The sequence below is a fragment of the Genypterus blacodes genome, unplaced genomic scaffold (genome assembly GCF_046128005.1).
Source record: "Genypterus blacodes isolate CSIRO-AG114 ecotype Tasmania unplaced genomic scaffold, CSIRO-AGI_Gbla_v1 ptg000136l_1, whole genome shotgun sequence".
Classification (NCBI taxonomy): domain Eukaryota; kingdom Metazoa; phylum Chordata; class Actinopteri; order Ophidiiformes; family Ophidiidae; genus Genypterus; species Genypterus blacodes.
This window is the reverse complement of record NW_027466938.1, coordinates 287167-314793: the sequence shown is the minus strand read 5'-3', so window position 1 is coordinate 314793 and position 27627 is coordinate 287167. Positions and strand designations below refer to the sequence as shown.

At 43.1% G+C, this 27627-nt stretch overlaps 2 protein-coding genes across 2 annotated transcripts in view; both read right to left on the bottom strand.

The window, feature by feature from the left end:
• Nucleotides 1-27627, bottom strand: part of LOC143011552 (E3 ubiquitin-protein ligase TRIM39-like) — a 124432-nt gene that overhangs the window by 65095 nt on the left and 31710 nt on the right. The window lies entirely within an intron of this gene.
• LOC143011568 (zinc finger matrin-type protein 4-like) overlaps nt 1-27627 on the bottom strand; it is a 72373-nt gene that overhangs the window by 39172 nt on the left and 5574 nt on the right. Inside the window, exon 2 of the mRNA XM_076164471.1 lies at nt 11201-11290. Within this exon, the coding sequence (XP_076020586.1) occupies nt 11201-11290 (90 nt within the window). The remainder of the gene's footprint in view (nt 1-11200; nt 11291-27627) is intronic.

Sequence of the window (27627 nt, the reverse complement as noted above, 5' to 3'; positions counted from 1 at the left end):
TTTCTCTGTCTCATTGTTGTGTGTAACCATGTCTAGAGATGCTACACGGATACCAGCATCCAGCAACCAGGGGATCAGATTGGTTAATTAGTTAGTTAGTTAGTTAGAGTAGAGATGAGGTGATACAAACACCAGATGAGCCAATTAGCAGTACACATCAATGTTAAACCTTCATAAATGTAAAAAAGACTTGTGAATAATTGCAAACTTCACACCCAGCATCTGTCCATCCATCCATCCTCCTCCTCAACCCTTCATCCTGTGCAGGGTCACAGGTCTTCCTCATACAGTAAGTTCACCTCTACTTATAACACATTCTGTTCTCCATATTCACTAAAGATCACTGTTGTACATCCAGAGAAGATAGTTTTGACTGTTTGGTGCAGTAGCCTTGACACTGTTGTATATTTCCTCACAGGGATCCTTTAATTCCACCCTGTGTTAGTTAATCTCAGTTACTGGATGTCAGCGGTATTTAAGCTGCAGCTCCTGGGATGAAGGTCTGACTTTGTGTGTGTGTGTGTGTGTGTGTGTGTGTGTGTGTGTGTGTGTGTGTGTGTGTGTGTGTGTGTGTGTGTGTGTGTGTGTGTGTGTGTGTGTGTGTGTGTGTGTGTGTGTGTGTGTGAGTGTGTGTGTGTGTGTGTGTGTGTGTGTGTGTGTGGTCGTCCTCTGGATTTAAGCCTCCAGACGCCTTTCTGTGCCCGGTGCCCGACACAGCCATGCCACAGATTAGCGTGTCCATGTGGGGCGGTATGTGCACTCGCTGCCTGCACATGTGCAATCTGCTGGATATCGCTCAAGGAGAGGCTGAGGCAACCAAGCATGAGACTGCAGTCACTTCTCCTTCAGTTACAGCAATGTTGGACACCTGTGCCATCTCCGGCACGGCTGCTCCGTCTCTCCATCGCCATGGTGAGCTGGCGGCGACGCTGCAGGCCAGATTAAATGGAGACAAGCGGTTTAACAAACTGACACGCAGCCACCAGAACCAACCAGACAAGCATGAACATTACAAAATGGATACTTCTCCTGCTTGAGTGTATAAATAATGATGAAGGAAAGCATCATCATCATGTAACACACAGGGGAGGGAGTTAGTTCACCTCCCAGGGTTCTCTGAAAGTCAACCGGTTGATCTGCTCTTTCCTACAATCCCTGCTTTACATTCACACGTTTACTCTTTAAACAAGTGGCTTCCCTCTGCAGCCCTGGGAGCGGTTGGGGATTTAAATTCCTTTTCCAAGGGCACCTTGACAGCTATGAAGGAGGGAAACAAGCTTCAGCTCACTTACTCACTTTAAGAGATGTTACTATGACGATTGGAAAAAGGGTATTTTTCTTCCCAGAGACATTTCCTCTGGTGGTGAAGCTGCTTTCTGCTGCTTGTTTATTTATGGTGAGGCACGACACTCTGTGGATGCCAGGACCGCCGAAGAATGGCATCGCCTCAGCAGGAAATGCTGAACAGAGGCAAAAGTTTGTAATGTACCCGAAGCAGAACAGCCATTTGATCAAAATGGATTTCCCCCATGCTCACACTCTCCCTCAGAAAACACTTTGTGTTTTGTTTAGCTGTTAGTATTTACAGTATAAACCATAAAAGGGTATAAAAAGTGGCAGAAACAGAGTCGTCTAAAAAGGTCCGAGCTTGTGACTCTTGGGCTCATCATTCTGCTGCTCAGGAGGCAGTCTGGCAGAGCACAGTCTATAATACAAGTGTCTCCTTCTGCACTCCTTAAAAGTGATGACTAACATTCCCAGGTTGGAGTGGGCAGCACCCAGGGGACAGAGAGGAGGACAGAGTGTCTAAGATGCTTTTAGCAAACTGTCTGTGGTTGTAATGGGCGTCTACAGCAGCATACTAAAGCTAACTGCAGCCTGTGTTCATACGCCTTTGATCATTCAACTGAGTCAATGACTGGTTGCTTGTATTGTTGTGCCGTGGGACTGCAGCTGGCAAACGCTGGCACGAGATGTTGGAGCATCGGCCTTGTAAACAAACAAATAAATAAATAAAATAAACCCCCAGAGTCCAAAGTTACGTCTTAGAATGGCTTCCTTTGTTTCAGCAGCCTTCAATTTGAATAGTTTACAGATGATATGAAGCAGAGGAATGTAGTTTTCCCTCATTTTAGACACAATAGCAAATGTTTGTTTTGTTGTTTGCTCATTTGGTTGGAGTTTTGATGATTGTTTACATTGTATGGGGTAATGTTGTGTGATAACTAATGCAGCCTCTTAATGTCATCACTAATATGAAATATAAATGAGGCCACACATACATCTGCAGCTGTATCATAAACCCATCGGAGCCTTTAGGCTCCAAGTCGATGTTCTAACTTTTCTGCAGCACCGAGGAAAATTTGCTGAAATCTGCAAATCCGACAAAGCTTTCCTAATTTGATTCATCACAGTTTGCACAGAGCTGCTAAAAAGGAAAACAGGCTGCCTAAATATTAGCACAGGAGACTGAACAAACTGCGGTAACAAATTAGACGGCACTTAGCTGAGTGAAAACGCTCAGCAGTTTGCTTTCGAAGCTGCACGGCTCCTCAGACGGCTTCATGGCTCTGAGGCCTCCAGATTCTTGGACTTCGTGACACAATATCTCTGGATTTACAGTTGATTTCTTGAACAAGTACAGTAGGCCTTGAATAGAACGGTGCTCACTAGAATCCATACCTCCACAAAGGCTGAACAGGCTGATTGTTGGTTTATTTAATCAACACTCAAGGGGAATCAGCATGAGCTCACAACTTAATTAATGCCAAACAACAAAGAGTCACCATCGTCTTCATCCTGCCCCGATGAGGACAAGAGGCCCTGTGATGATGCAACTTCATGGCAATTTTTTGTCATGAGATACAATTCAATGTATCCACATCTGGAACAAACAGTTTTTCACAACGATTGGTTTGTCACTTCTGTAGAAATCTTGCATTGTTAAAAAATGTTTTGAATCCCCGGTTCTGTAATTTAACGTGTTGTTCACTGGTCCATGTGGTTCTACAGAGTTTTACTAAATTGGCTCTGAACTTTTTGAGTAATGTGGTCAACAAAACACAAAGCACCCAACCAACCAACCAACCAAATAACCAATAGGTGTAAACACGGTCTCTTTGTTGGTGGTATGTACGGCTAAAACCAATTCTCAACATATTACAATCAAATTCTTATAACAATCTACATTTAGTTTTCCCATTATTTGCCTGATCTTCCCTCTCCTCATTAAAGAGCCGGTGATGACAGCATGGCGAGCAGCATCTACAGCTGTCAGACGCCATGAGCTCCACCAGGTCCAGACTCGTACCTGCACTCTCCAGAGGCTACAGAGCTGCATGTATTTATAGACAGAGCCACCTTAGAAGCACAGTCTGGTCACATCACATCTTTGTAGTTTAACTGGGGCTCTGTGCCAGCATGGCAACGTGCCCTTTCCTTAAAGACCTCAGGTTAGACTCTTCATCAAACACAGATATAATGTGACACGAGAACAAACTAAAACTATACGATGTGTGGAGGTATGCACCGTTTCAAAACAAATTCTGTCACACAATTGTCAACAATTTTACACATCAAATTCCATTTATTGGTCTGAAGAAGCCCAATTTAAAACTGTATTAAAGCTTCTGTGGCTGAACAAAGCAGGGGACACTGATCTGTATGACATCACAGGGTTAGTTTCTATTGGTGTTAGATGGATTTTAATTTATTGCACAATATTTCAAGACGTGGCTTTAGTTTGTAAAGTAGTAATCTTAAGCATTCCCAAAAAGTAACCTTTGTGTTTTTTAGAGGTCAATTTCCACATGCTCATTATTGCTGCCAAAGAACACTTGTAAGAATTTGATGTATTAAATCAGTGGAGTTCCCATTTAACAAGAGTATAACAGCATTGTTCAAGTCAATAGCTTTTGTTTGATACTCATTTGCTTATGTAATTACGATGTTTTCTCTGTGTCCTCTTCAGATTGTTGTCGTATTTCCTCACAGACCAATGACAAATAGATAGGATTAAATGTTGTCAGTATATTTCCAGGCATTCTACCCAAAACCTTTCAAACATTCAATAGTTTCAAATGTCATCTTAATAAATACATAAGTAGAGAAATGAGGATATAAAGTCGTCTTCCTTGTTTTCTATCCACTTCCACACAATCCCCCCCCCCCCTTCAAACGCTTCCCTGCATTCAGTTCAGCTCTCTCCTAATGAAACCGGAGCCTTCTGGCTCACTGGCAGCAGATATGAACCTAAAGGTTGATTTAATCTGCATGGCACTGAGGCTCAGAGGAGTTGTTCTATCAACTCAGAACTCCTCCCAAGGCTCTAATTCAAATCTCTTGACAGGATTTAACATCCAGTGACACGACCCAAAGTCAGAGGAGAGAGGCTTTTGCTATTTTATGGCTCTGTGCGCCCATTAGCAAGCTGATGTCACAGCCTGATGATGGGGCACAAGTGTCTGCTGCTTGATTTGAGGGTTTCTGTCACTTATCGGTTAACTAGTGGTCGGTATCTCGTTACAGTCAATATAGTCACTGTCAACACGTCAACGATGGTGTGACACACGTGGCTGCATGTCAGCTTTAATATGAGCCAATCTGGGAGTGAGGCATGACTAATAAAGACATCTGAGTGTAAACCCGTACAGAAATAAACAAAGGACAATGTGGGGATAAATCCTGGACACAAATCCTGTCGCTATGCCATTTGCCCGGTAATTGTAGTCATGGTTAAGTGTGCCTCTATTGTTTGTAATGACTACATACATAATTGTGGGATTTGTATTTTCTTAAACATAAAAAAGCAAAAATACATCCTGATCCAAACACAATCCTCCATGATGTGCTGTACTGGCTCACACACACACACACACACACACACACACACACACACACACACACACACACACACACACACACACACACACACACACACACACACACACACACACACACACACACACACACACACACACACACACACACACACACACACACACACACACACACACACACACACACACACTGACTTAATCCTCTTAATCATCTGAAGTTAATTCCTGTACAAGTTGTCAAGCACAATTAGAGAAATGTTTATTTAAATGATTATTCTCCTTTCTGTCTTGGCTCTGATAAAATGCTCCGCCTAGTCGAGGACATGAGACTTCACAATGATTGAGTCTTAATTGACGTTAGTTGAGGGAAAAGTTGCTCTGCACAACTGTTGGAGTTCTTTAATACAATTTATATTAAAGTGTGTCAAAGACCGGTTGTACTATAGGAGATAAAATGCTTTCACATCCTCAACATGCACCAGGGGAGAATCTTTCAAGATGAGGCTCAAATTGTATTGTATACACACGAGCAAATGAGATAAGAAGGTAGATATTCACCATTTTAAACAAAAACACATTGGTATAAAGCTGCCATAGAAAGTAATGTTTGTGGTGATTTGACAGAAGTGTGCAGAAGAGTTATTCATGTGAGATTGTGCATTTAACAAAGTGAAAACTCAAAGCAGATCACAGGTTCCTTCTCTTGCCGGTGTTATAAATAGAACAAATTGCTGCAACAATGAAATGAAAACACTGAGCATTTGAAAACATATAAAAGTGCAGGCTGAAGGCAGCATTGATCTGCAAAAAACAACATTTGTTTCTGTGCCGTCTACATTGGCATCTACAACAATTACATATTGATTTTGTTGGCATGACGAACAAAATCAATATGTCATCTATATGTAAAATGTCAAATCAGTCCAGCTGGCTGATCCAAACCCACTGACCTCACCTAATTATCCACATGTGAAATGTTTACTCCATTACTGCTTCATCATTCATTTGTTTTGGTGTGATTTAGTTGAGGATCCTCTGTGTGTGTGTAACTCCACCCCCCACCGAGGTTATTACATGGAAATCAATACGGTGCAGGAAGATATGATTTCCACTGTAGGTATGTCTTTGGATAATCCAATGTCTATACCTCTTAACCCTGTCTTAGTCTTTAAGGCTTTTCTTAAAATCATGATATGAATCTAAGAAAATGATACAGTTATTACCTTTGGCACAAACAGCTGATTGATGTGATATGAGGGCAAAAGGAAAGGATTGTTTTCTTTTTATGTTAACCGAACATTGTGACAGCCAATGATAGTGGTTAGTTCCTCCCCTCTGGGCGGTGTGTGTATCAGAGAAATAAGAGTTTCTATTTAAAAATAGGCATGGTGGAGAGAGAGTTTGGAGAGGCAGACATCTCAGCCCCTGTGGAATTAATCTGCCGTGGCAACATGTAGTGCTGTGTTACCTTTCCAGTCACTGCCTCTGTAATGTATTTGAGATGCTCTGGTTTCAAGCCTGAGTGAGCCTGGCTGGTAGCAGCTAACAAGCAGCTAATGCCCAGTCACTTTCTGGAGCAAACACATATGGACACATTCTCTCTTCTTGCTTTTTTAAAGAACTATTTCCCCTTGGGGAGAGGAAACACCAGATCCTGCACCTTTGGGTTTTGAGCTGACACTTTTCATCCAAGGTGTGATTGACCCAGATTCTGACTACAATGCCTGCAACATTCGCCCATCACATGAAACATGCATGCCAGCTCTCAGACCATCATGTACACTGATTTTTTTTTTTTTTTTTGCTTTATAAATCAGAAAAAGGTTCTGAAGGTTCTTTGCTTCATACGTGTGCTTATATAATATGGTCATTTTGTAATAGGAAGACAAAATCTGACCTATTATGATGTAAATGTTATACTTTATTGTATTTCATAGCATAAAATATATCGAGGTTGAATGTTAACGTAAATGTGGTATGTAAATATAACATTTTAATGTGGAAAATAAATGTAAATGTTACTGTGACCATAAATGTAAACATTACCTTACATTCACATTTCATACATTTAATGTTTACATTTCTGTCTTATCAACATATTTTATTCACATAATAACCATAAGGAAATAGTTCCAAATGAAAAAAGGCACAGCTAGAAAGAGATAAAGAAATACTTAAAGCAGAGCATAAAGTATAGCATACTGTATTCCAGTATAGTGTAGTGTAGTATAGCGTAGTGTAGTGTAGTGTAATGTAGTATGAGCTGTACATTATATTATAGACCTGTTTGTACACGTGCCTCTACGTGAGCCATACAACGTCTCCAATCCCAAATGATTTCATAGTGAGAGATAAAAGCATCAACAGAATGCTGACAAGAGACAAAGTAAAGCCTTGGCTGCATCAGATGGCAGTGAGAGTGACCGTGAGAGAGAGAGAGAGAGAGGACAGGAGAGGGAGGTGAGGAGGGAGAGGGAACGTCAATGAAATATGACCTAAAATGATAAGGAAATGAAAAGGCAAAGAGACAGAATAAAGAAAAGAGGCGGAGGGTGTAGACAGTATGAAAGGGAAAAGAATGTCAGCAGAAAGAGAGAAGAAAAAGAAAATGGCAAGAGAGGGAGAAAGGAAAGGTGTGGATTAAGGGCATGGATGGGGAAAGAATAGGAGACAAATGGCAACGAATTGGAAATGCTGAATAAGAGGAGAAGGATGTGAATGAAAGACAAATATCAGATTTAAAAGAGAACAAGAGCACAAATTACATCATAGAGGAGTAGAGCAGAGAAGGGAAAGAAAAGAAAGGGAAGATGTAGGAGAGAATAGGAGCAGAATAGATGAGCAGGATGAGTTAGAGGGGAGTGTACAGTGAGACGGAAGCAGAATAGAAAGAGGCAGTGTGTGTGTGTGTGTGTGTGTGTCTGTGTGTGTGTGTGTGTGTGTGTGGGAGATAGAGAGAAAAAGCAACAGTTTCCCCTGACACAGCCTTGTCTGGATCAAGAGCTCAGATTTCCAGACTCCTAACTGCCAAACTTCCATAATCACAACTGAATCTCCGTCCCTTCATCCATTCATTACAACCTCACGCCTTTAAATCAATAACCTTCGCTTTCATACCAGAGCTCACAACAACACCGGATGCTACTTTCACACAGTCGGCAATGCAAAATCTCAAAAGCAAAGAAGGAATTCATTATAGCACATGCCTCCACCAAGGCCGAACACCTTGAGTAAAAACAGTTCAAATAGTTTACTTGCTTAAAGGCAAAATGTTTGATAATAAACACCATATTGATTTGGATCTATCTCTAAAGTTGCATGTTTGAATCCCTGGAATCTCTTTATATGCGGATGATGCGTCTCTGTCTGTACAAAATCAAAACAGCTCCTCCACATGGTAAATGGATGTTACTCATATATGGACCCTGCTCGTATGGGGCTTTTATCCAAAGTGCTCTAAATAGCTTTCATTCTCCCACTCATACAAATACATATTCACAAATGGCAGAGGCATGCAAGGCGCCAACCTACTCATCAGTTAGGGTTCAGTGTTGTTGCATGCTGTGTGTGTGTATGTATGTGTGTTTGTCTTTAGGGAACCTGAAGCCCGATTGGTTACCTGTGTCCAATTAGGCTCATGCTGGTCATCTGGCCCAGGCTACTTCAGGCCTCTTCCCCTCTTTTTGCTCTCTTTCAGCCAGCAGGCACTGCTTCTGCTTCTGCGGTGGCAATATTCTGAATTTATATGTTTAAGTATGAGTTTATATCCTTCATATTGCTTTGAGCCAAGGCTGTAGCACATTATGGACTCGTGCAGGGTAGTAATAGTAATTTATTTTGGTTATTTCCATAGATCTATCTTTGGAGTTGAGAGGGAGTGGGAACTCTTCCAACTGCTAACTATTGTGTTTGTTTTAGAGGTAATCCTGGGTGGAAACTCTAAGTTGTCCCTGTTCAGCTTCCACGGTCTGTGCCTGCGGCCAAGTTACAGATTGCAGGTGATTTCATTGTTTGCCTCAAGCCCAGCACAGACGATTGGGTTTAAGACTGTGACTGGTTAGGCAGTGAGGGACCGGGTTTACTCATTAGTGCATCGTCCCAACTGCTTTGAAATAGTAGATGACTTTGTTCTGTGTCTTTATTTAGTGATGATGGAAGCAGTTGCTGGCTTTGCCTGTTGCCCACATGGGTGCTGGCAAATCTCTTTTCCAGATCAAGCAGAATGTAAAAATTGATTCTTGTTAATTGGTGCCAGGAAAGTCAAACTTCTTAGGGGAAAGGTGTTGCGTTCTATGTCTGTGTATTGAGTGCTTCTGTTTCAGGAAGCGGAAGCTCAATCGGTTGCCTGTGTCAGATCACATTCATGCCTGTCACCTGGACCAGGCTATTTAAGGCCTCTTCCCCACACATACACACACTCTTCCGCACACACTCTCTCTCCCAGCCAGCTGAGCCAGCTGCTTCTGCTGCGTCTACCCATGATTCATTTTCCTCCCTTATTAATTTGGCCATAATTCCAGATTATGTCGTTAGGTACGAGTTCCCTTCCCTTAGAGCCAGGGATATACCAAAGTGTCTTGCTCAACAACACTTCAACAGACTCCCTAGGAGGAGCACCAGAGTCGGACCAGGAACCCTCCAAACCCTGGGTGACAGCTTCTAGATATTATCACATAATATCTAGAAGGTAACACAATGTTTCCACCAAGATGTCAGACCATCTCCCGCTCAATTTCACAACTACACTCAAAACAATACAAGATGATCTCCATAGATGGAAGCAGCCCCCATCATCCCTCTATAGGTAGAATAGGCTCTATTAAAGTGACAGTCCGTCCAAGAATCAATTATCTTATTTAACGATTATCTGATTCCAGCTCTGCCCCCCCGCCTGGTTCAGTCGTATAGACTCGGCAATGTCACGATTTTATTGGAAAAATAAACACTTCAGGCTCGGTCTCAACCTAACAGTAAAACAAATCACAGGCAGGACTGAAAGCAGCTCATTCTAATTGGTACTTCAGAGGAAATCGAATTCAATTCATCAGTAAATGATTGAAGGCTATGGAACAAGACACAGCATGGAGGGAAATAGTTATAATATCTCCATCTCGGGTTCGAGTCTTTGGATGGCTTGACTCATTTCTGATCGGACTCTGTTACCATGGTTATTTATGCTCCTTTGCCAGCCTGGTTATGTAGTAGGCTATGCTGGAGCTAAGTCCCCTTTGGGATCAATAAGGTGTCTTTCTTTCTTTCTTTCTGTTCTTAAAGCACCGCCTGATGACCGGACAAGTCTTTCGGAAAATAGTGTCACCGTTCCTGCAGGATCCCGCTGAACTAAGTGCACATATTGTTCTGGATCATACAGACCATTACCTTACAGTCATAATATTGAGTATCTATTATCTTTATTCCTCCTTTTTATCTTATTCCTTTTATAAGTCGTTTCACTATGCCTGTGCTGTGTGACTGAATATGTTTGGTGCATGACATTCATCATAGCAGTCATATTGGAGCTTTTGGACCCAGAGCTCCAAGGGACAAGATTGCACATTTGATGATTTCATCGGTAAAAATACTTAATTCATCCAAGCCCTGAGCCAAAGTCAAAGAATTCAAGTGAAAATGTAAAACTCCAGAGTTTCTCTCCTCAAACGGCCAGCTCTTGCTTCCAGCTCTAAATGCTGCATTATTCTGCACGGCACAAATGAGCACGCATACAGAAGTGCCAAGAACACACTCATGTTTATCAATCGCGCACTGACAAGCCACATAATTGTGTCTGTCAAACATGCTGTGTACTTCCAATTAACATGACAGGGAGGGTTTGGGGCGACTGGAAACCTCACAATGTGCTTTTGTAGTTGATGAACAGTTGGCTTTGATCGGCGCGCAACCACTGCTCTGTCACTGTCGCAGTGCTCAGCGGTCTAGAAATGCGGCGCCGTTGTTTATCTGTCTGCTGCTCCGACACAGCGAAGGTAAGAGGTAAAGAAAACACAGGAGGAGGGAGAAGATAAGTGTGTTGAAAAGAAAAGTTTGTAGGTTGTTGATCTATCAGACGGCCCCCTGTAAATGTGTGTGTGTGTGTGTGTGTGTGTGTGTGTGTGTGTGTGTGTGTGTGTGTGTGTGTGTGTGTGTGTGTGTGTGTGTGTGTGTGTGTGTGTGTGTGTGTGTGTGTGTGTGTGTGTGTGTGTGTGTGTGTGTGTGTGTGTGTGTGTGTGTGTGTGTGTGTGTGTTTGTGTGTGTGCAGCCTCCCGTGAGAAAGCAGAGACACACATACAGCAGGTTGGGTTGTAAAGTTCATAACTCACACTTCATACTCCTCACATTGACTTCACCCAGCAGTCATTACTCACATTGTCTGTTCGGAGCTTCTTGGCAGGGCAGCCTCCATCCACAGGGTGTAGCATGTAATACAGTCTCACTTTATTGGCGTGTTTCCGACTCTGGAACAGAGAAAAGTGGAAAGGATTAGGAGAAAAGCAGCATCAAAGTGGGACTGGATTATTCTTATTTAGTCTCCAGTTAATTGTTGTAATTATTGCAAATGCAAATCAAATCGATTCTTCAGAGCCCAGAGATAAACACAGTGTGCAGACGCTCTGGTTGCCCTTGTGTAGAGGATTAACGCTTGGCCATAACAAATGCATGACTTTGTGTAAACACGGCAGCAGAGTACCACGTGTACATCGTCTATCCATTAGTAGATGAATTATCAATCCATCCATCCATCCCGCCAGTACACATCTGGCTCTGGGTCACTGTAGCTGCAGAGTAGCCAGAGCAGCTCAGGCTCCCTTTCCAGCTCTTCTTGGGAAGTAGAAGACGAAGAAGAAGAAGAGGAGGAGGTATTTCAAGGACACCTGAGATCCATAACTCCTTCCGCTCCACCAGGCTATTTCTGGCTCATCTGATATGCCAGAAATAGCCTCACAGGAAGGTGTTCCGGAAACATTCTAATCAGATGCCTGAAGCTCCCCTGCCTCAGCGTCACAGCTCAGACAGCAGAACGACCTCACCTGGCCATTAAGCTCCAAACCAGGGAGAGGAAGGAGCTTCAGAACTGGAGGAAAGAATGATGATGCTGGGATAAGAATGCTCATGTTTGTACGTAACGTTACTTCTTCCTAAATGTGCATGAGAGCAACTAGTTCCCAATTGTGTGTTTGACATCACATCCCCTCCTCTACCTTTATTCACTTGGTGCCACCTGGTTGCATGAAAAGACGGTCAGCAGTGTGAGATGCTAAATATTCAGAGCAGTTCTACACAAAGACCAAGAGACAGCAGCTATATTTACATGCAACAGAGGTCCAATATTCATCCCAGTCAGGACAGTGAAGATATGACCGTTCAAACACAGGCACAGGTCTGAGCTTTGCATGAATACTGCATAAGTTAGGTAGAGAGATAACTAGAGCTGTCATAGCCAGGACAACTCTTCAGACACCAGTTAACTCCAGAGAAAGACTCCTTCGGACACTTTTGGAGAGAGGAGGAAGCCTCGCTCAAGACGGAGATACAGTAGAAGAGGAGAACGTACCAGACATGTCCGCAAACTACAAACAATGAAGGCCAAGTCCTATGAGTACATGTGAGAGGAAGAGGAAGAGGTGAGTGGAGTGAAGAGGATTACTGAACAAATGTAAACATATTGGATTGGTGTAGACAGATTTAACCACCGTGTGCATGTAAACAAAACATCAACCTGCTTTGACACAGAATCAATGGGTTTACAGTGAAACACTTATCAGTTTGCTTCCTGCTTTCCCAGCGAGGCGTTCTGTACTCTCTGTACTTTTTCAAGCCAACCTAAAGCTTCTTTATTTATGTGGCAATCTGCCAGATTGAAGTCCCATTAAAAATGGGAGAAAATGTCAGATGAAGTTCACACTGTTGCCTGACAGCAGACTCCAGTGATAATTAGTGCCTAGAGTCTTCTAAGGACTCGCCCATTGTTCCATCAGGATCTAATAGCGCAGCCACGACCGGGCCAGAGGAGATTAGGAACGGCACACTAGTTTATCTGGAAGTGATTTTACCTCAGGAGGAACACTTTCAGATGCCAAGAAGTTTTACTGGAAGAAGAGAGAGAAGGACTGCAGACACTTACATTAAAGGGATTTGGAGATGAAGGAGGAGGAGAAGAAGAGGGAGAAGCCACTGTGCTATTGTCCTTTCATCTTCAGGGGTTAGAGACAAATGACAAAGAGTTTATAGTTACAAGATAGTGTCCGGTGAGGCATGGGCGGACAGATGCTCTAAGTTTGAGTCCATCAGGCAGACGGACAGCCAGCGGCCTCTCTTCACCATGACATGACAAACTCATCCTGTCTGCTGAACAGGAAGGAGAGCAGCTGCAGGAATCTATTTGTCCTGCCTGTCCGCTCCCCTGGCAGGAGCGGAGTCTCAGTATTTGAGCTCTATGATGGAGCAAAGTTGCCCCTCTTCCTCTATTTAGTCACTTGTTTCTTTTCTGTCTCTTCTGGTAAATGACATTAATCTATATCCGTTCCACAAATGCTTTTATAGCTGCAGATTAAATGCTCTGTCGGCTAAATATATTTGCAAGCAAAAAATTAATTATGGTTGATTCAGTCATGAAAGGTTTTAATTTGTGCTCGCTTTGCTTTGGGCTAATTATATTAAATGTGATTTGTTGCGAGCTAAAGCAGAATATTAAGAGTTGTGCTCCTGTTAATTGGATGTGGATGTGATCGTTGAAGAGCTGAGAGGCTTTGATCAGGTCGGGATTGCACAGAGTGAGTTTGAACAATGGGTGGCTTCCATTAATGGGAAAGCTATAATGTGAAATGTTATTGACTTTATATTCAATTGCATAGAGATACAAATTAATTTGAGTCATAAACCGACATGAACAATCTGTATTATGTCTTTATAGAGAAATATTCCTTTAGTTATGTTTGGGAATGTGGTTAGTCGGTGTTGTACTTTATCCTTTGAGACCGGCGTGCTGGGACAGAGACGCAGGAGACTGGACCCCCCACAGAGACGCTCAGTTTTAGGAGTTTGAATCTCTAATTTCCTTCCCCACTTACCAAAGTGAGAACTAAGTACTGCAGATAAAAGGAACTGCTGGGTTTTACTGTTTATCATTTAAGTGCTACAGTTTGGCTTTGTTTTTTAGTCGTAGTGTTGTTTTGGTTTGGAGACCAAAGACTCATTCATGCATCACATGAACACCTGTGATGATGGAGGCGACTCAACTCTGGCAGCCAATTAAAGCAAAACAATAAGGAATTAAAATAACTAAGATGAAGTGTTTTTAGTCCAGCTTTGTTAAAAATGGAGGAACATCTCATTTGGTGCAAAGGGACATGGATGGATGAAGACAGAATCCAAACGTAACTTCATTTTGATTCCATGATTAACTATCCAAAAGGCCAAAACATAATTACAGCTGTGAGTCTGCTGGACCGGTGACAAACTTGAATGTTCTTCCCTCCATCATGTCCAACCTGAACATTAGTTTATAACGTCTGCAAACAATCATCCTGCCAGTAAACAGACAAGAAAGATTGATTTCATTTATCCGATAGTACAGAGAAGACAAACGTATAATTGTGTGAAATACAAAGAACATGTGTGGAGAGGAGAGCTGATGTCATTCATGTAGGAGTCTCTCCTAGCAGCAGGGCCCCTGGTGTCTCTTCCTACTCACAAGTGGCCAAATGCTCAAGCTTTTATTTTTTTATTTTCTCCATCTGTCAAAACAGAGCAGAACTGTGGAGGTTTGTATTCTAACGTTCAGTCATGTAACATGGACACACACACAAATCCTCCTCTGCTGTCGCCACTGCTCAGGGTCCATTCTACAACTTCATATATCTCCACACACACACACACACACACACACACACACACACACACACACACACACACACACACACACACACACACACACACACACACACACACACACACACACACACACACACACACACACACACACACACACACACACACACACACACACACACACACACACACACACACAGGGCTATGTGACAAAGGGACTTTACAAATATGCAGTTGTGTATGTTGGTGTTGGTTTCTTTACTTTTTAAAACCACACATTAATAAATGGCTTTAAGGCACAATGGCTGAATCCCATTATGATGAAGGTTACTGGCCAACAAGCTTCACAAATGAGTTTGATATTATTGGCAAACACACACGTTTCTGGAGGCAAAGCTATAATAAGAGATAATAGCAGGCATGCTGGGCCAGGCCTCTCTCTTTGTGTGTGTCTCTCTCTCTCCCTCTCTCTCCCTCTCTTCCCCCCACCCCCGGGGTCACCATGTTCGATTGGTTTCCTTCAGGATTCCATATAAAATTCGTTTTTATTACACAGTTTAATGGATTCACTGTCAGCCAGGTTTCACCAATGTGTCCGGACGATGATGTCACTGGGAGAAAGTACAACATGGAACACGGAACAGCGTCTGGGTTAAATCTAAGTCTTCTTATTTCAAACGTACTAATGTTGATGGTCCAAAATTATGTGCAAATGCATAGTTTTCAGTTAAATAACTTGGAATTTTGGTTGATGGGACCCCTAGCCGGCCTTTACTCTAAGGAATGATAACCAGTGACCAAGACGATAGAAACAATACCCTGAAACATGAATAAATGCATAGCAGAATAAAGAATAAAGACATGTGCAGTGTTTCACTCAACAGATGGGAGCCAGCATGTCATCAGTGTAGATCTCTGAACATCAGTCTGTTTGATAAGTGTGGCTAAAAGGCTCGGATTACAAAAATGACCACTGACCAGGAGTGTAACTAAACTGTGGTGGTGCAGCAGTGACTGTATGGTGTGTGTGTGTGTGTGTGTGTGTGTGTGAGAAGGCAGCAGTGTATTGCTCACTTGACATAATCAGAACTGAAGAAAAATCCATAGTGCATTACCAGCACATCAGTGAACCCATCAAAGCCTGTGTGGGCTGTGACAGGGCCGTCCCTAGGGTCAGGGTGGGCATCACTGGAGGGGCACTGGAGAATCCCCAGTCCTCTGTGGTCCCACAAGCAACTCACTGGAAACCTGCTGAGGCTGGGAGGCTTCGCTGGTTAAAAACGCAGCAATAGTGCTATAACTCAACCCTTCTCCAGTATGAAAGTGAATCTGCATTTGTGTGTGATTGAATGTGACAGAGGCAGCGGCAGGACGGCACATTTCTGCTTCCCAACAGCTCCTGTCAAGAGCCGAGTGAGGAACCCTGCAGTGCTCCATTATAGCTTATCAATAGCTGCCAGTAGGTAGATCCCGGTGAGAAGCCTTAACCGTTCTAACTGTTTACATGTAAAACACAGCAGCATTAGATAAGACTACACACAAGAGACTTACTGGAATAAATACTGGATCAAAGTGGACTGATTGTACAAACAGTATAATTGTGTTACTTTGAAGTATCTGAGCTAAAGAAACAAACAGCTGCTGAATTATTCTGTGCTTTCTTTAAATCACATATGCAGTATATTGAGTGGAACCTGCTATGTATTATAGATAATCACTAAACTGGGGCAGACCAACTTCCCCAGCTGCTCAAATTATAATGTCATGTTCTTTCACCACAAAGTTCCTGTACAAGCCAAAGCCCCAAAAAGGGAAATACATCATTTATAGATCCCACACACACACACACACACACACACACACACACACACACACACACACACACACACACACACACACACACACACACACACACACACACACACACACACACACACACACACACACACACACACACACACACACACACACACACACACACACACACACACACACACACACACACACACACACACACACACACACAAACACACACGGCTTATTCACAAACAAATGACCGACTTACTTTGATTTCTTTTCAAGTAAATAATTAATGATTTGTCTTTTGTCTAAAAAATGTCAAAATTAGTGAAACAAACCCAGAGACTAATTTGATGTCTTAAATGATTTGTCTGAACAGTACAAATACATAAATAACCTCAAAGGAATTTAATATATGAAAGCCTTTAATTCTGACTTTTGACATCTCGACCCTGTGATGCATTCAAGTGCATTAGTTCACCCATGTACCGGGCCAGAACATACAGTATTGTTACTACGGTAATGACCAATCACCACACGTCAGGTTGTACAAAGATGGGAAAACAAACGGCAGTAGCAATAAATCCTGAAGGTCTGCAGCAAACATGTGCCTGACCTGAGTTTACAAGTTTACAAGACTTCTTATTGGCAGATTTCACCACAAACTGGCAGAATCCACAGACAACAACATCCTAACGTACAGACCAGGCACTCTGCACACCAAACAGGACTCACAGTAAACTCTTTGACACTTGCTGGTCCATAAATCTTAGTAATGATGCGAGTCTTAAACTAAACTGGATCGCCAATACTCTCTTTTCTGCTCATCCCTGTGACTCTAACATTATGAAGCAAACATGTGTGCTGGTTCCACTCCTGTGCAGACCCATCACACTCTAAGTTACACCACTTTTTCTGTGTGTGTGTGGCATCTGCTGCTGTGCATAAATTGATGAAATAATTATAATAATGCAGGCCCACGTCTGCCAGAGTACAGTGGCACACCAATGTATTTGAGTGACGTGTTAATCTGCAACTAGTGCACCGGCAGCCGGGATACAAATGAGGAGCCTGCTGGGAATCCAGAGAATTTATTTTCATGTAAATTGTTAATTAAAGAACAAACTAATGGGCATGATGTTTGTACTTAACTGCCAAACTTGTCAGACTGTATCCATACAAACAGTTGACAGTCAGAACAGTTGGTTCCTTAAAGAAGAAGAGAAAAAACCTTAAAGAAACCCATTAACAGGAACAGAGTGTCCATAGATTCCATGATTCTCTGAGTCATGTGATCTATCAGAGGTGACACCCGGCACTTTAGGCGTCTGATCCACCTTTAGGAGCCATTTCAGCTCAACACTTAACACTTTCATGTCTAAGTCTCTTATGAAACCCCACAACCTCTGGCAATTTGTTGCAAAATGCGCAGCCCCGAGGGTTTTCTGACTTACACAGGAACAACAACTTATGTCTGCTGAACTCTGTGAGCCAACTCATTATGGAAACCCCATGGATTGTTGCAACAAAGGCCAAAACACTCACACACACACCAAGAGCCTCACTATTACTTATCGGTCCCTGGATGATCTTGATAGAGAGTGTGTGTTCTCCTCAAGCAGCCTAATAGATTCTTGTTACGGACTCTTGCCGTACTCCAGCCAGTCCAGCCCAAAGCTTCTGACTGCATGCAACCTTGAAAGAACCACCACAGTCCACAGTCCACCTGGCAGAGGCACGATTACTCGTATCATTCTCACTTTACTTTGAAAGAGCGGCCTCATGTAAGGCTGGAGGGTTGAAGGTAACGGCACGCTGATCCACAGGGACCGCAACAGATTTGATGCCTGCAGCTGAGAATGAAGCAGAGTTAAGCGTTCCTACAACAACAGTACTCAGGAAATCATTCCATGGTTCATAGCAATGGTTCCTGCAAAACGGCATCAGAGCTCTCAATCGATTTCGGTTATTGGGCCGTTTTTGAAAACAAACCTTCATTTACAGCAGGGGAGGTAAAGTGGTAAAGGCTGGTAGAGGGAGGATGTTAGTGAAGAAGGTAGAGAGAAAGTTACTACAAAGGAAGCCCAGGACAGCAGTGAGGAGCTCTGTAAACTCTCTGTGCCTCAACTGGATCCAACTTTAATCAACAAACCATGAAAGGGAACACGACTGGAGACTCTAAACTGACATGATCTTTGAGTCTTCAGATCTCTACATCATGTAAACTTTGTATAATATGATGGCTGTACTTGAGAAGAAGACGTTTGGTTTGGTTGTTTGTGATGACGCAGTTTATCTGCAGTTTTATTTATAGCCACATCAAGCTCACACAGTCATAACTGTCAGAGGAGGTTTTCTTTTTGCCAAGTCATTTGCATGAAAACCGCTGTGATCATTTATTTAGGGGGTTTTCATCCAAAGCCCTAAACAAAAAGCTGAAATCCCTTTTTCTAGTTGTCTTTCCTCACTTACACCAGTTCTGTGATTTACTCATCTGCCATGTTCATCATATTCATATTCATCATGTGGCCTAAATATTAAGAGATGATGTCAGAATAAAAAGCTCCGACTCCATTATTCATTACTGAGTTTGTTCACATTTTCAATCCAGCTGCAGGAAGGTGCAGATGAGGAGGAAACAGGTTATGGGGAGATTTAGGATGCGAGGAAAACAAGCCATGTTGTGTTTGTAGCAGCAGATGCTATGCAGCATTATGGAAGCGTGCCTGCTGGTTTTTACGCTCTGTGTGCTTCCTCATTGTCGCCACAATGCAATTATGAGTGAGGCTCTCATCGGTTCATCTTATAGAGGTGTTTTATGGGGAATTAATCTGACACGGTGCAGCGCAGCATGCGGCACTGAGGCAGCAGTGACACTTTCTCACTGTCAATGCAGAATATGAAAACACTGCTTTAGTAGAACACTACAACACTACAGACACTATAGGTTTGGACGTTTACTTACTCCTTATATTAAACATGTTCAGTGGGTGGATCTGTTTACTGCCTTGTGCTTTCACCGTTTACGTCCCTGTGCTACCCAGACCCTACCTACACCCTACCCAGACCTGGATCATCACTAAAGTAACCCACAACAAGAGAGTCTGAAACAGTTCAGACAACATAAACACAAAGATAGACAACAGGAACAAAGTTAAAGTGGCAAAATTAAACGTAAGCAAACCTTTGCAACATTAACGGCTTAGAAACCTGATAAAAGGCTCAATCATTTCATCATTAAAAGTATGTTATTAAGTCATTTTGTAGTTCATTAAACCCGTAGGTGACAGCACAGTTTAAGGAAATGAGTCGTCCCTAATTACATACCGAGTTACTTTTGCTTTATGGCAAGGAGACGCAGGAAAATAAAGGATTTCTGGTGTCTGGATTCTTTTTTGAATGAGATCTTGGTGTGTTTTGATTACTACTTCATCCAGGAAACCAGGTTGAATCTACAGCATCTCAGGTTTCTAAACCTATGAGATCTGTGTTTTTTGCCCCTCTTGTCCCTTTGGTATTAAATCATCCTCCGGCTCTGTGAAGTTTACTGTCCTCAGTTTAAAGAGCTTCTCAGTATTCTTGATGAAGTTGTTCTGCTCGTCATTTGTCCGATGCAGCACGAGTTTACAAGCCATAGTACCTTTAATGGAAAACCCTAGACGTATGTATAGAAGCACGGTGCTCCTGCTGAGCTCCAGCTGGAATGGAGCGATCCATCAGCTCAGTCTGCTGAGGCTGGGAGAGACCATATATCGGCCCAACACCTCTCCTTTCACATCATTTCCTCTTGTCATTCTGCATTTGTCAGGTTGATACCTGCCAGTGTCGGGAATAAAACCTCACTCCAGCCAGCCGGCCCGTATCGGCACAAGCAATTGCAATCAGAGCATAAATCAAAGCCGAGGCTGCATTTGTTAGCACAGGAAGCTCAATCCTCTGCTGTTGACAGGCAAACACGCAGAAACACACACACACACACACACACACAGCCTAGGTGACTCATTGTTTTGACAATAGTACAGTATGTCTCAAATTTGAGACCTCAGACAACTACAGGATGGAGACCCAGGGAGAAAATGTCCCCCCCCCCCTCCCTGCCTCTCGTGCCTATGTGGACGCCGCTGCACACAGGGAGCTTATTGGATTTGCGTACACGAGCCAAAATCACTTGGAAGCGACGAGAGGATTGTTGAGCAGAAATCAGTCGACAATACACCGAGGAAACCCAGAGACGGATGACAGAACACTGTCACAAAAGTAGGCCAGGCAGTCGCTTCTCTCCTCTCACAGCCGCAAACAAACCCCACTGAGATCAGAGGAAGCTGCCTGCTTGATACCAAACTCCACATGTGAAGGCCTTAGTGTCACTATTTCACAGGCTGCGGGGGGAAACATTCATCCTGCACATTTATGTCTTGTTATTACATTAATAGACTGACAAAACCGCTTGCAAAGCTGCAGAAACAGAAGAGCGACGTCAGTGTCAACCCCTGGATGCTAGGGAGACATGACAGAGGCATGTTTAACACCCACGCGTCTGCTTGTACATGTCTGTCCCTGACCATGTCATGAAGGAGAAGGAGCTGGAGATGAATATGAAATCAGTTGAGGAGGCTTAGATAGCCTGAGGAAACAGCAGAGCAGTGTGACGCTCTGTGGGAAACAGATGTAAAGAGCACATACAGTGGATTATGATGATGTGGAGGATTTGTCACAATGTTTCTCCTTGTTAAACTCAAGGTCCTTTCACTCTCCTGATTTCCTTTTTGACAGCACTTCATATCTCACCAGTCGTCCTGGCAGCCTTGAAGCTCTTGTTCTTTCCCATCTGTGAGTTTTGGTGGTCATTTCTCAAGCAAGCAAGCAAGCTGGTAAGAACAATAAGAGAGCACTGCTACACAAAGTGAACCCGCACCAAAAAGACACCATGAATCAAGGGTTTGATTCAAGCCAACAAAGCAGCAAAGTGATGAAATACATCCTTGGTTTTCACATGCAGTGCCAATGCTGCACAAGCCGTAAAGTAATGAATCTATCACACAGAACTACGTCCTCTAAAAGGTGAGAATCAGAATCTGTGCCTTCAAAAACAGACAAAGACTGGTGTCCGATTTGTGTGTACAGAAAATACACACAGAATTTGTCTTTACTTAATGAACAATCTGGGAAACAATTCCAAAGGGACAGTTAGACAGACAGACAAACAGACAGACGTGTGCTCGCAGAACGCAATGTGATCGCTGTCCAATCTGACCACACACACACACCAATGTGAGTGGCTGCAGAAGGAGCCCAGAACACACACAGCTCCCCGTTTCAGTAACTTTCTGAATGTTAAGTTTTGTAAAGGTTTGCCAAGTCCTGGGATGGCGTAGGAAGTGGACAAGTGTTGGAAAGTAAGCAGGGACACGAGGAAACAATCCATGACGAGTGAGAAAGTTACGTGTTTGTGTGTGTAAAACTATGACTTCCACTCTGTGATCATCCTCTGATCGTCTCACTTGAGAAAAGAACAACAGGTACAAGCTAGAAGAACATTTAGTTCACAACAACAAACCCTTCATCTGAAAATAGCCTTCATCGTCTAATGGTCAAGAACAGACGCCAGACCTATCTGCCTCAGCCAGCAGCTCTGAGTGCAGCTCTGATGAATGAATGATGATCCTCCAAAAACACAAATATGGCGGACGGGACGGACTTAAATAGCTGGATGACCTACCTACTGAGAGGACAGATGATGAGGATTCAAGTCGTACATCCTAACAGAACGGCAGATCTCAGCTCAAACTGTTAGGAACAGCCTCAACACAACTTCAGCTACTGTGTGTCACAGAACAAAGAGATCTGGGCTGATTGGGAGCAGGTGAGTGTGTCAGCTGACTGAACAGGAAGGAAACTCAGGGGTGACGACTGGTGGACAGGTGGGGAACTGCAGTCTCATACAGTTACAACAGACACACACAAGTCTGCTGCTTGTTGATTTCCTTCTCATTGAACATGTGAATAAACTCTGTATTGCCTTACACGCATGTAAACGTACTGAGGGACAGATGTAATGAACCTTTTGAGCTGGTTTGGGCCACAGATTTGCAGATTTGACACATTCTGAAAAATGTTTTGACATGTCGTTACTTCATTAATTAGTATTTCTATTTCCTTATGACTGAATTTAGATTGTATTTTATTTTCTGAGCTTATTAAAGGCTCTGTATTGGACGGATTCCACCTTTGAACTGAGTGAGCTCTCTAAATTAGACGCACAGGGACACACAGCCATGGGGCCATAGTGTGTGTATTCCCTCTACACACAGCATCTTAGCGGTTAAAGTCATGAGCGAGAGTTTGGGTCGATTAGAATGAAAACCCTGCCTGTTTCTGTGATTGGATTTCTGCTGAAACTGAGAAGGAGTTCAGCGTTAAAGAGAAGATAATCAGTATGTTATGCTCCTTAAGCTTGACGCGCCTCATCAGGAGAAGCTTCCCATGGGAGCCATTCCAGTCTGTTTCCAACTCCTTCCTCCATCTTTCACCTCGCATACCAACCAATGACACTTTAAAGGGCGGAGCAGCGACTGATCTATGACTATTTTCAAGCAGTCCTTCACTGGGACAGCCTCATAATCAAACTCTATAAACTCTGCTGCCTGTGCTGAGTGATATGCACGCCGCTTCATTACTTACACAAGAGCAACTTTTCTTTCTACCAACATTTAGCCAACATTTAATGACCTGCAGCCTTCTGTGTTATGAGCAGATGACATTGAGACGGATCCTGGTGGAGGTCATGCTTATCATTTCCCCATTATAATTTAATGAGCAGGACCTTTACAAAGAAGTAAAATAACTTTTCTCCTGTTGATAGTATTTCCATTTGGCCCTAATCACACTGCCGGCTCATTGGAACCTCTTAGCCTCTCCACTCACCAGCAGGCTCAACCGGGATTCCGTCTCGTTTCAATGCTATAGATTATTTTTCGTCAGCAGAAGAAATGCTTAATATTTCCATCCCATTAACTCCCCAGCCTATAGAAAGACAGCAGATGATGGATGGTTAAGAGCGCTCACATCACTCTGGTGGACGCGGAGTAGAAAAGCAGAGAGTCTCCGACCCGGTGGCGCAACTGGAAAGAAAACGTCGCCGGCCCACTAATGCATGAGAGGTAATTAAGAAGGGATCATGGAAATTAGTTTCTTTCTTTATCTGACAGCCGTGCTAAAGTGATGACAGACATCTGCAGGGACGAAACCAGGCGGCAAGCAAACTGCTGCTGCTGCTGCAAAACGGCTCCGAGTGTCTGCCTCCTGTTTACATGGAGGCAAAGTTAACTAAAGTGTAAGATAGCAGTTGTGGCCCTGCTTCATCAAATGAATGTGTCAGTCGTTGTGTTTTGCAAATGAAGTGTTGTGTGTGTGTTTGTGAAGGCCTAATGGAGCAAAACACTGCAGGAATTTTGAATGTTTCTTGCACATTTGGCCTCTGCTATAGGTGGGAAAGACAGAAACCAACGTATTTGCATAATAATCCATGTCTCTCTGTTACACAAGCATGTGCTGTTGTTGGAGTGCGATCAGCTGAACGTACAGTACAGACACACACACACACACTGCTTCACTTATGCTCTTCTTCACCAAATCAATATGCATAAAGGTCAAACAGAACAATCATGTGACATGCAGATTAGCTCGTCAATACCTGACCCACTCTCCCACACACATGACACGATCCGGTGATTAACAGGAGAAATCCACAGTGAGCGACAGAATGAAGGCGCAGGGAGAGAGAGAATGTTGTGTTTAAGAGGCAGAGCATGGGATGAATATGGACGATTAATATTCAACCGTGTAAACGACAGCGAGATGGACGTCGGCCACATGATTTTAGATCCTGATCACTTTAGAAATTGGCTTAAGAAGTCATATAGAATGTTCTTGTTCCGTGTACGAGCTGGAGCGACTCTTCAGATCCGTCACGTGACTGGTTTCATAACAGCTGAGACGTCCAACACAGAACAGCGTGAACACAGAGTTCACATCTGCTGCAAATACTTCACATGTATATATTTTTGCCGTTCTGCAGACACGGACTGTAATGCTGGATCTACACAGTCTACAGTTCAAAGCCCCGGCTCCTCTGCCAGGTTGGTCTTTCTAGGAAATCAATCCTGGATCCATAACATTCACTTGACAGCTGGATGGAAATGATTTCAGACTAATTTAAAGTTCACAGCTGTGGATTTGTTTCTTAATTAAAGCCACTGAGACAATTGACTTTGCCCTACACAAACAAAGCCGTATTCATCTTTGATTAATTCTTATTATATTCGATGCCTAAAGCTAACCTGGCACATCAATGCATAGTTGGAAAGCGGCTCTGATTTCTGAGCCAAGACGGAGGTACGGTATCTTTAGATTGGCACTGAGAAGCCCGAGTACACACTCTGCCTGGGTAACACACAGAGGTCAGTGTGGCGGATGATCAGAACCGACAAAGAGAGCGAAACTCTCTAGGAAAGCTGGGAAGAGATGGTCTTACTCGCACGCTGGAGGGCAAATGATAGCAGCACAGCCAAAAAGTTAGTGAAGGAGGGCCTGAGGTCTTCATATAAAATGTCCAAATCTTCATCCATATTCAATGGCCTACTTGGAATACTGAATTTGAGAATGCAGCTAAGATGCACACATCTAGGCCAAGGGTGAACATGTCTCCTAGTCTGGATGTAGAGAGAGATGAAGCAGCGTGCAGCGTGAGGGAGGACGGAGGACGGAGGAGGGAGGACGGAGGAGGGAGGACGGAGGACGGAGGACGGAGGTGTTCCTCCTCTGCTGCTGTGTGGAGACAAAGAAGAGAAAAGCTGCTTGTTTATCGACGGTGGATGATGTGCATGTAATTATTTCTACATTTTCCTTGGGTCCTTTTTTTGTTTGGTTCTCTTATTTTTGGAGAAATGATTTTTGCCTGGAAATGTATTTACGCTGTTGGGTTCGGCGTAGGTTGAACGAGGAGATCTCAGATAGTTGGCCTCGTGGGGATCGCAGTAATAATCAATGTGAGGACAAAACACACTTGATAGATTGTGTAACGTTACAGAAAGTCCTCACTCTTAACATTAAACTCTCAGGGTCACTGTGTAATAGACTGATACAGTTTTTATGAATTTGCTTCGTTTCCTTTATCCTTTATTTTAACCAAGTGTGTTTATGTTTACGTGGTTTTATAGGATATGAAGGCAATGGAAGTACAATAAAGTCAAACTCATTTATTTCTCATTTATCTCATCATGGTTTCTAAGTTAATGTTGATACTATAAGTTTTTCAATTTATATTTTCTTTATTTCAGGTATTATGTATGTATTATGTGTTTAATGATGTTCTGGTTGATCTCAGCTCTTTGTCCTCTCACACTTCTCACCTGAGCAGAGGTCGGCTCTGACTCTGAGTCTTCCCTCCTGCTCTCTTTCATCAAGCTCCAATTTCCATCAAACACACCTTCCTTCTTGTGCCTAAAGGCTCCTATAGACTAAGTGATTTTAGGTCACAAATAAAAGTGAAGTATTGTGAGGAAATGTTTGGTAATCAATCAAACAGCCGTCCTAAATTGCAGCGTGAACAGACGGTGCTGTCGTGTCGAAAGGAAGCCTCCGGCAAAACACAGAGAGCGGCAGATATTCCGGTGCAGATTGATGAGGAGTTGTTGCTGCATTTCTGCCTACAGAGACTAGAATGACCCAACAAACAGTGTCAATAGAGGTCAAGCAAAAACCCAGCACCCGCAGGTCAGGCAGGCACTGTGCACTCTACACTCAACAGATGTTATTGACTGCTGTTGTCTTCTAGAATCATCCCAAAGCTTTCTGCTGCACCAAACCCTGCAAACAAAACACTGCAGTGCTCATTTGTGCAGCAGGATCTCATGAATTCATCTGAAAACAGCAGCCTCACTTGTTTAGAGGCGTTACAGTGTGTTTGTCCAGATAGATCTTCAAGTGTTCGAGTCCTCCAGCGAAGAAAGAAAGAATAGAAAAAGTTCTTTCTCGACTTAAGTCTGGAGGAGAACATTGTCTCTCATCGTGACGCCAAATGGCAACTTGACGACATGAGAGAGGAAGTACATGAAAGTGAAACTGGCCGAGGACTTTTCACTTGAAAATCCAAGACACGACTGCTGCCAGCTAACCTGAACCCACAACACTGAATAATGAATAATGTTTAATAGTGTATGATGCTATGACTCATAAGCCTATATGCTATACGGTACCTAATGTGGATCCACTCCCTAAAAAGCTCTCTGCTCATACGAGTCCACCCAGGCAGCATGCAGCACAAACAGTAGCATGTACAATGTTGATAGGCAAACTGAGGTTACAGTGAACGCAAGATAATGGAAACCAATTAGTGAAGACATGGAGGGGACAAAGCAGACGGCAGGCAAAGCAGCAGGCCTCGCTCTCCTGCATGCTGCTAAATATGCTGCCATTGTTACTGCGCCTGACGCTCCAAAGAAAACAGATTACACCTCAGTTTTGTGTGGGAATGCAGAAGAAATGTCACTTTGATAGACCTGCAATTTGAAATATAAACATTTACAAACTACAACTTTTTGTATTGGTATTTTGAAAAACAGGAACTGGGTGTGGGATGTTGTCAGGGGCGCACGCACACGCACACACACACGCACACACACACACACACACACACACACACACACACACACATACACACACACACACATACACACACACACACACACACACACACACACACACTGATCGTAAGAGAGTAAACAGAATAGAAATATCAAATACAGGAAGTATCACACTGATCATCAGGTCACCTGAACCTCTGGGATTCTGTGAAAAGGGGACCACAAGCTGCAGAGACATGAAGTGCACCTGAAGAGGGACCCAGAGAGTATAGACAGAGAGTAGAGAGAGTAGAGAGAGAGTAGAGAGAGAGAGAGTATAGAGAGAGTATAGAGAAAGTAGAGAGAGGGAGATAGAGAGTAAAGAGAGAGAGAGTATAGAGAGAGAGAGTAGAGAGAGAGAGAGTAGAGAGAGTAGAGAGAGAGAGAGAGAGTATAGAGAGAGGGTAGAGAGAGCAGAGAGAGAGAGTAGAGAGAGTAGAGAGAGAGAGAGAGAGTATAGAGAGAGGGTAGAGAGAGCAGAG